General features: G+C 33.1%; 2 protein-coding genes across 2 annotated transcripts; both read left to right on the top strand.

Annotated features, from left to right (window-relative positions):
* Positions 1-8,087: 8,087 nt before the first annotated feature.
* LOC109186058 (probable LRR receptor-like serine/threonine-protein kinase At4g36180) lies at positions 8,088-9,185 on the top strand. The gene has a single exon (XM_019335967.1). It carries the CDS (start codon positions 8,088-8,090, stop codon positions 9,183-9,185), a length of 1,098 nt encoding a protein of 365 aa, XP_019191512.1.
* Positions 9,186-9,354: 169 nt separating this feature from the next.
* LOC109186048 (receptor protein kinase CLAVATA1-like) lies at positions 9,355-10,350 on the top strand. Its single transcript, XM_019335963.1, has 2 exons — positions 9,355-9,943; positions 10,025-10,350. The coding sequence occupies exons 1-2, from the start codon at positions 9,355-9,357 to the stop codon at positions 10,348-10,350; spliced, it is 915 nt and encodes a 304-aa protein (XP_019191508.1).
* The last annotated feature ends 203 nt before the right edge of the window (positions 10,351-10,553 follow it).

Below are 10,553 nucleotides of genomic sequence, written 5' to 3'. Positions count from 1 at the left end.
TCATTCTTTGGAATAATTTTATTTTATTTATAAGTTTTGTATGGATCCACCTTTTCAAATTAACTATATTTTAATTAATTATTTATTATTATTATTATAAAAATTATAATTGTAATTATAATTATTATTGAGAACTAATCATCTAGTCCCCCACTTTCTTGAGATTTCGCGAAGTCGATGTCTCAGGAAAGTATCTAAAAAATATTCTCTGATCTGTTCTCTGCTTCTAAAAGTCAAGTCTTCTAGGTTGTGGTCCTTAGGTTGTGGTCCTTTTGAATGCAACCGTTAAACTGCGCTGGTCATGGTAAGCCCCTAAGCCAGAGCTGAGTGTAGGGGGCCCAAATTACACTAGTTGCCTCGTTAAAAATCTTAGACTATGAAAAATCCAGTAGGAAAAAACTTAACTAAGGAGAAAAGAGTACAACTATGAGTGCAATCTTTAGGGCTATAAAGAGTCTTCTTTCATGTCATTAACTCCTTCTGGCTGAATCTCAAGTGATTCTTCCTTTCCGATAAGCTTTTTGTAACTATTTCCTGCAAGATAAATAAATAAGATGTGATTAGACATACATGCCTTTAGTTGATTTGTTGCGAACGCTACAACGCTACCTATGCGCACCGAATACCCGTCCAGGTCATATGTTGGATATGCTATCGATAGTTGCAGGAATTTTATGTATACTTTAAGTTTTTGCTCAGTCAATTTTGTTCCTAGACTACAGAATTTATTAGCACATACTTTAGCTACTTTAGCTTTAAATTCGACTACAACTATGTACTGGGACGATGTCCTACTAGACTCTATTTCAATTGATCTATAAATACAACCACATTGATTGACCTTCAAAAAAAAAAAAAAAAAAGGAATCATTTATGGTCTAATTGAAAGTCGATGTAAAAATTGATAAATATTAATAGTTAAGAAATCTGAAATTAATTTTTCTATTTAGTATAAGAAACATATTCATGTGAAAAGTTATAGGTTCACACTTTGATTGAAATAGAGATTGCGCTAATAATTTAGGTGTGTGGTTGGGTGAAAGGGACTCATCCTTCCTTAACCAAACGTCAAGAGTTCCTTCGTTTCCATGACCATGAAGACGATGGTCTCTTCGTCTCCTCTATGGTCGGTGGTCGCCAGAGACGAAGACGGTCGGTCTGTTTTAGTTTTTTTTAATTAATTATTTTATTTACAATTATTTTTAAATATTATTTTTAAAATTTGTAAACGTCATTTCAGGTAAACAGGTCATTTTGGATCTAATTGCATGATTTTGTGATGTTCAGGAACCTAATTGCATTATTTTTAATTTGAGTTTGATAACCTAATTACATTTTGGTGTGCAGTTAAGTTGTCTAATTATATTTTGGTGTGTAGTTGGTGGCCTATTTGACCCTGTCATTAACAAACACATCAACTTAAATTGCTAAACATAAACATCAGACTTTGATTTTAATTTTGAAATATGGAATCAAATGAGGCGGCTGAGTTGGACTAGGGAGGAGTATGATTGATTGAAGCAAATCATAAGGCTCAATTTTCCCTCAACTGGCTAACACTTCTTCATATATATTCTCAATTGTTGTACTGCTCCAAATTCTCTTGGAATAGTTGCACTCAGATGATAATGACTATTGAGAAAGGTTTAAGAGCAATCTCAATAATATTAGTTTTTTTGTGTAATTTTAACAAACTAATTAGGAGAGAGAGGACTATGTGGTCTAATGGTACCCGGGTTGGACTTCCATTTGGAAGATTATGAGTTCGAGCCTCAGTGGAGGCGTTATTGGTTCTTTGTGTTTCAGCAGGCGTTATTGGTTCTTTGTGTTTCAGCAGGTTGAGAAAGTATATGAACAGATACTACAATGTAATAGGACCAGTAACTTTCAAAAAAAAAAAAAAAAAAAATTAGGAGAGAGAGGAAGAGAGAAAATTAGGTTGCAGTAGTCGGGCGGCCGGGCAGCGCCTAGGCCATAGTTGCTTCTATTTACCCTACTTAGTGGCAAGGTTGCAGTAGTCGGGCGGCCGGGCAGCGCCTAGGCGTCGCTAGGCGGGCACCAAAAAAATTAAAAAAAATAGTGACAGACTTGTAGTTCGGCAATTTTAATGAGATTGTTTTCAACGTTCACTCAAATAACACATCTAAATAAATGAAATAATGATAATTTATAAGTCATAATGTCATAATAATATTAAAATCAATAATTAATGAAAGACGACATCGGTCAAAATCGAACAAAATCGATCAAAATCAGACAAAATCGGTCAAAATCGGTCGACTCGACCGAATTGGCCGAGTTTGGCCGCCCAGGCCGCCTAGGCGGCCGGCCGAGTTTTGGCCGCCTTTAGGCCAAAACTCTAAGGCTCGGTGCCGCCTAGCGCCTAGGCGGTTAGACGGCCGAGTTTTGCAACCTTGCTTAGTGGATCCCACAAAAAAACTATTATTTGCAAGAAAAAAACTTTTTAAAAAATCCACTCTTATTAGCCAAAAAACCACCTCAAGTATTTTTAGTTTGCGAAAAATCTCAAAAATCACTAACGGGGTTGGCCTAAGTGGCTCTTATTAGGACTCTTTATTTGTGGTAGACTAGAGGGGGTGTATTCAATCATGACTTTCATAGAGTTTTAAAGACTTTTATGAACATAAAAAGTTTGGAGGTATTCAATTCAAACTTTTAGATAGTTTTTAAAAGTCAAGCGGTATTCAATCAAGATTTTTAAAGAGTTTTTAAAAGTCGTGTGGTATTCGATTAAGACTTTTAAAGAGTTTTTAAAAGTCATGTGGTATTCAAAAAGTTATGAACTTTTGTAGACTTTTTAATTTTAGGACTTTTGTATTGAAATCCAACCATCAACTCCAAGATTTCAAAATTTTCTTTCTAACAACTTTGAATATTTTCTCTCTCTATTTAAACTCTATTTTTTCTCCCTATTTAAACTTTATAAACCTATCTAAATTTAATAAAATTATTTTTTCTTCATTATCCTATATTTTCCTCATGCCTAACCTATACCAATTTTTCTCTCTCTCCTAAACATTACAATCTTCTTCTACAAATTCGAAATAATATTATTTTTTACTTCATTATTGCTTGTTTATATTGATTTTATTTTTTTATTAATTTTTTATCCCTAACTTTCTCTAGTTCTCCCTAAATACATGAACAAAACAAAATTTTCATCGTCAAATTTTAGTATATGTTTCATAATATTCATATAAATACTTATATATTATGATTTTTATTCTTTTTATGTTTATATATATATATATATATATATATATATATATATATATATTAACAATAGGCTACTATGAATGGCGAGCTACTGTTTGTAACAACAATTTGGGGTTGCAAACAGTAGCACTTTGTTGTTGTTCGCAGTCTCAAATTGCTATTGCAAATAATAGTTATTTGCGTGATGCCTAGCAATATATAAGTATAATTATATATATATATATATATATATATATATTATTAATATTATATTTTTATTTTTTTTATTTTATGCAACTTGTAATTATATTTTTAAATATTTAATTTGATCAATTCTTTTATTATAAATTTTATTGTTCAATATTGTTATAAATTTCTAATGAAATGGTTTTTTTGTTGTTGATGTTTATTAATAATGTATATATATAAATAATTAGCTTATAAGTCTCAGCATACTATGGATAAAAATAATAATGTTGAGAATGTTGATATAGGTGAAAAACTATATAATAAGAAGAATTTTATGATATATTATAAATGTTTTGTAAGAAAATTATAAATGATAAGAATCAAAATCATTGAAAGTTTGTAAGGATGTATTCAATTTAGAATTTCAATAACTTTTGTAGACTTTTTAAAAGAAAAAGTTGATAAAAGTCTATGAATGTTTTTCATATAGACTTTTATAGAGTCTTATAAAGTTTTAAAAAATTTTGAACGACTCTATGAATATCAATCAAAGTTTATTAAAATCTATCATTTTAAAAGTCTTTAAAACTCTACAAAAGTCATGATTGAATACACCCCCTAGGATTCTATTCTTGTACATGTCAAACTAGGATTCTAATCTCATTCCTTGTTATATATCTCTTGTATTATTCCTTTTCATTAATCTCATTCCTTGTTATATATCTCTTGTATTATTCCTTTTCATTATTAATCCAATACTACAGTTTTGGCATAGTTCTCTTGGAATTGATATCTTGGAATTGACAACGGGAAGAGAAGCGGTGACTGGAAATGAAGATATGAACCTGGCACAATGGGCACACAAACACCAAAGAGAAGGGAACTCAGCTGTAGATGCCTTAGATGAGGAGATCAAGGACCCACGGTATCTAGAGGCAATGATCGATGTTTTCAAATTAGGCCTTGCATGCACTTTGAATTCCTCATCAAGCAGAACGTCCATGAAAGATATTTCACAGATTCTTCAAAGATACAGCGAAAACAATCATTTGTCTCTAGAGAGCCAATAGACAATATAATATTGACACTTTACTTTTGAATGGACTTGTTCCATTACAAAATATTTTGCAATGGTTTGTTTAATTTAATTTGACTATTGCACTCACAATGCAATTATGCAGGATCCATCATAATTCATATTTCATAATGCAACTCCACTTTGTTTCCTTGATTTTCTTAGATGTTAAAGTGATAAATAAACTTTCTGGAGCGCAATCGTAATTGCATTGGAGTTCCAAAATTAATAATATTCACAGGAATTGAAACAGGCAACTTAACAATTTGGAGGAATTAATGAAGCATGTTTACCTGTTCACAGGCCTCGCTTGCGTCTTCAAGCTCGTACGATCAATTATATACACCATGATTGCATCAAGATATCAACTCTAGCAACATAGTCTTAAAGTCCCAGAGTCTGAATTCAATACTAAGATTGCAGGCTTTGCAAGGTGGACACAGTTCTAAAACTGTTCATAATTATGAATATAAGTTCAAAAATTATAAACATATAGTTTTATAATTATGAACATATAATTTTGAGATTATAACTATAGAGATTCAATAATTGTGAATATGAAGTTCAAAAATTATGAATATATAGCTTTATAATTATGAACATATAGTTCAGTAATTGTGAATATAGTTGAATAATTATGAATATGAAATTCAAAAATATGAATATATAGCTTTATAATTATGAACATATAATTCAATAATTATGAACATAGAACAGTGTCTACCTTGCAAGGCGGTTCCATAGCATAACGATTGATTGAAGTAAACGCCGGGTCATTAACTCAATTCTATGTATTCTGGTCCAAATATGTTACACTAAAATCCAAGTATTTAAATTGAATTTTGGTTTAGAAATCCGTTAGCAGAGTATGTAGACTCCAAGCAATCGTTATACCCTACACCACGGTGTGCGTAGCACGGTGCGCCGCGCGCCTCCCAAAACAACGTCGTTTTGGGAGGTGCGGTAGAAAATTGCTATGATTATGTATATTTGTTCATACAATTATGTACATTTGTTCATATAATTATGTGCATTCTTTTTATACAATTATGTACATCCGAATAAGGAAATTTATGTGTATTATGTTAAGAGTTGATGTGTATTATGTTAAAAGTTTATATTTATTATGTATTATGTTAGATTATGTGTATTATCTCTTAAAAAAGAGTATGTATGTTTTGTTATATAATTATGTACATTCATGTATACAATTATGTGTATTCTAGTATAACATTATGTACATTTTTGAACATTTAAAGAAAAATTAACTGCCAAACACTGGGGCGGGAATTTTCAAAAAAAAAATAAAAAAATTGAAACGACGTCGTTTTGCATCTGGGCGCACAATGCAACGCGCGCCATGGTGCAGGATATAAATTGCCTGGTAGTCCAAGTCCACCCAACGTAATTTATGGTTCAAATCGAGCAATACAGATAGTTATGCTGTGCATCCGTATGCACCATGCATGGTGCATACGGATGCCAAAACGACGTCGTTTTATTAAAAAACGCGCGTCTCCCCTTTAAAAAAAATTCAGGTTCGATTCCCAGCAACAACATTATATTGTTCATTCATTCTGGAATTTTAGTTCATAGATTATGGAATTATAGTTCATTGATTATGGAATTATAGTTCATCGATTATGGAATTGTAGTTCATCGATTCTGAAATTTTAGTTTATAGATTATGGAATTTTAGTTCATTAATTCTGGAATTTTTAGTTCATAGATTAGATTATGGAATTATAATTCATCGATTATGGAATTATAGTTCATCGATTATGGAATTTTAGTTCATATGTTGTTGCTGGGAATCGAACCTGATTTTCTTTTTTAAGGGGAGACGCGCGTTTTATTAAAACGACGTCGTTTTAATAAAACGCGCGTCTCCATACGGATGCACAGCATAATTTGCCGAGCAATACACCAATCAAGTCATTCTCATAGTCAGGACTAATTTTTTAGGGACAAATTATAAACAAGAACACGAATTATAATTGAATTTTAAATACTTTGTAATTAAGTAGAAGATTTTTTTTATTTTTTTATTTGGTAGCAAATTATATTGCCATCAAATTAATTAATTAATTAATAATAAATAAATATATATATAAAAATATATAATACACGCACATATGTGAGTGTGTGTATTAGTTATTTTGACAAGTTATTTCCTCTCGCTTCTTTGGCGACTTATTCTCTCTCATTTCTTTGGCAAGTTCTTTTTTCATTAATGTGAAACGATTTAATTTATCAAGGCGTATGTTTATCTCATCTTGAGCAACGAACAAGATCTGAACCATGATATGCAGTTCAGATTAATAAAGATATTGTCTACGGACAGATGAGCTGCAATAGTTACTCAGGTGGTATGCAAGACTTCTCAAATAGAGTCAGTGTTGGATAGCCAGATCATTAACAACATCAAAGAAGCTTCAAGTTACTCCATTGAATTCAGCTTCAATTTTGTAACACAGTTTGCGATTCAAGTTTCTTTTAGCATTGCTAGGAAAGTTGTTTCTATGTTTGACTGTAAAGAATGTTTTATCATTTTATCGATTTTTATTGTAACTGTTTCAACTTATGATTAATGAATTAGTTCTTTATTTTCAAAAATAAAAAATAAAAAAGAATGATTTCTTTTATTTTTTTCTTCATCATTTTTTATTCCATTGTTCAAAAGTAAGGGAACAAAAATGGTAGTGAGTTTTAAGATTTATGAACGATTTCAATTCAATAGTAGTATAAGAAGAGTAGTCCTCATAGGGAGTCCAAATGAGATGATTCAAGTGTCAAAGGAAAGATAAGGAAGTCCTCAACAACTTTAATATTGAACATTTTGAGAGATTCCGGATGCATTCATACCAGAATATCATAACATTCAATTCGGACACGTCCTGAGGAATTTGTCTTGCAACAAGTTGATAGTGTTTTGATCATATCTCCTTAATATAAAGTCCAATCAAGGTGATTCAAGTGACTATGGAAAGCTAAGAGAGTGTCCTGCAACTTTTATGTTCAAAGTTTTTTCATATTCGGAACAAAACAATACCAAACTTGATTGCCTAGTTGTATTTCCAGTTTGTTTGGTGATTTAATATAAATTCTGTTCTTTGGTTTTAAGGAAAAAAAAAAAAAAAAAACATAGCCAAAAATTAGACTCTGTTTAAATTTTCAAATATGGAATAATCAAATCATTCAAATGTGGCAGCTGTCCAAAGTCGGAGTTGGAGTAGGGAGGGCAGTATGATTGGTTGAAGCAAATCCTAAGGCTCATGTTCTCGACGGTCTAACACTTCTCCATATTCATTCATCTAATATTATATAACATCTATACAAAACTAATAAATAAATAAAATAAAGAAAAAAAAAACCCCAATGAAGAATCCAAAATTAAAAATTTTAATCTCCCAAAAAAGAAATTGTGAAAATACATTATTGTTTTTAATTGTGAGTTTAATGAAACTATCTACCACTAACTTGTTCAAAAACTCTCAAGTCAAAGTTGGACTTTGGACAGTAAACTTCTTTGATATACAAGAACATAATAGACGAGAGCAATTGCTAGCTCCTTCGATCCTCACCATCTTATTATTATTAGCTGAAAATGGTGGTGCACCACCCTATTCATCATGCCTTCTTCTTCTTCATGCTCCTTTTCTCCTTCCCAAATTATTCACAATCTTTAACCACTCATGGGGACGATGAAAGGGCTATTTTACTTATCCTAAAACAACACTGGGGGTATCCATTTTCACTATTTGAGCAGTGGAACTCCATTTCCTCCCCATGTGACTGGCCTGGAATTTCATGCAACTTCAATGCAAGTGTCACACGGATATCTCTCTCTGGAATGAGCATCCCAGGATCATTCCCGGCCTCAACTATTATATGCCAGCTCAACAACCTTGTTTCAATCAATTTCAGTTCCAATAGTCTCTGGGGAACTATACCAGCTAACCTCTCCAGCTGCTCAAAGCTTGAAACCTTGGATCTATCCACAAATCATTTGGCAGGAAAAATAGCAGGTGAGTTGTTTTCCATGAAAACCCTGCGTAGTTTAAATCTTCAACACAACATGTTTTCCGGTGAGATATCAACACCCATGGTGGCTTATAGTTTGGAGTCTCTTGATCTTTCAAGTAACCATTTGAATGGATCAATACCAGATGATATAGGAAATTTTTACAACCTTAGCTACTTAAATTTGTCCATGAATACTTTGAGTGGTCCAATACCTGCTACATTGTTGCGGTTGCATCAACTCTCTCATCTTTCACTTGCCTCAAACAATTTGACTGGTGAAATTCCTGCTAGATTATTTGACTTGCTTAGTCTGAGTAGCATAGATCTTTCTCATAATCATCTGAGTGGAAGTATTCCAAGAGGCTTTGGAGAACTACATCAATTGCAGAATATTGATGTATCATATAACAAATTTTCCGGAGACATATGTGAATCTGTTAGCCATATGTGGGATGCGAGACTAACCCTTAGGATGTGCAAGAACCACTTTTCTGGGAGAATACCTTACGAGCTAGTAAAGCTAAAATTTGTGGACACATGCCTTGATCATGTGAATTTATGTTCAGAACAGCTGTTTTCTAGCTCTGAACAAATGGTTATGGAACTCCCAACATGCCCTTCCCAAAGCTTTTCGGGATTATACAATTCCACTGCACATAAACTGCAGAAGTTCCAATGAGCTAAGTAAATCAAACAAAACCCAACCTTCGAAACCAAATCATACGAGGATTGTAACTTGTGTCGTGATTGCAGCGGCAGTAGTACTCATCATTGGGATAGGAATTCTGATACTGGTGTTCAGACCTAGGGTGGGAAGGAGAAAACAAAGTGATGGAGAAGAATGGAGTATGATTTCATTTCAAAGGTTGGAATTCAATAAATGGGATATTTTGAGTGGTTTGATAGATGAAAATTTGATTGGAAATGGAGGGTCAGGAAAAGTATATAGAGTGATTACCAAGAAAGGCCAAAGAGTTGCTGTTAAAAGTATAAGGCATGAACAAAAGCAAGGGCATGGATTAATGGAGAAACAGTTCATAGCAGAGGTTAAGATCCTTGGGGGAATTTGGCACAACAACATAGTGAAATTGCTATGCTGCATCAGAGGAAAGACGACAAAGCTTCTTGTGTATGAATACATGGACAAACAATGCCTTCATAAATGGTTGCATGGAAAGAAGAAAGGCTTAACTACTCAAGTCTTGAACTGGGAGACAAGACTAAAAATTGCCATTGGAGCTGCACAAGGCCTCTGCTATATGCATCATGATTGCAGTCCACCCATTGTTCATCGAGATATCAAATCCAGTAACATACTCGTCGACTCTGACTTCAATGTCAAGATTGCAGACTTTGGACTGGCAAAGATGATGGCGAGTGAAGGAGATCCAGAAACAGCATCTGCTATTGTGGGAACCTTTGGTTACATTGCCCCGGGTACATTTTTTTTATATCTTCATCACTTCAATTCCCACTGCTTTTTATACCTGCAGAATCACATATATCATGGGAATGCAGAATACAGCAGAACAAGAAAAGTGGACGCGAAGAGCGACATCTACAGTTTTGGCGTAGTACTCTCGGAATTGACAACGGGAAGAGAAGCAGTGACAGGAAATGAGGATATGAACCTGGCACAATGGGCACACAAATACCAAAGAGAAGGGAACTCGGCTGCAGATGCCATAGATGAGGAGATCAAGGACCCATGTTATCTGGAGGCAATGATCGTTGTTTTCAAATTAGGCCTTGCATGCACTTTGAATTCCCCATCAAGCAGGCCGTCCATGAAGATATTTCACAGATTCTTCAAAGATACAGCGAAAACAATCATCTGTCTCTAGAGAGCCAATAGACAATATAATATTCCACTTTACTTTTGAATGGACTTGTCCCATTAGAAAACATTTTGCAATGGTTTGTTTAATTTAATTTGACTATTGCATTGACAGTGCAATTATGCAGGATCCATCATAATTCATATTTCATAATGCAACTCCACTTTGTTTCCTTGATTTTCTTAGATGTTAAAGTGATAAATAAACTT

The sequence above is a fragment of the Ipomoea nil genome, unplaced genomic scaffold (assembly GCF_001879475.1).
Source record: "Ipomoea nil cultivar Tokyo-kokei standard unplaced genomic scaffold, Asagao_1.1 scaffold0188, whole genome shotgun sequence".
NCBI classification, from domain to species: Eukaryota; Viridiplantae; Streptophyta; class Magnoliopsida; order Solanales; family Convolvulaceae; genus Ipomoea; species Ipomoea nil.
Note: the sequence above shows the minus strand (reverse complement) of the source record. Positions and strands in the feature narration are given on the sequence as shown.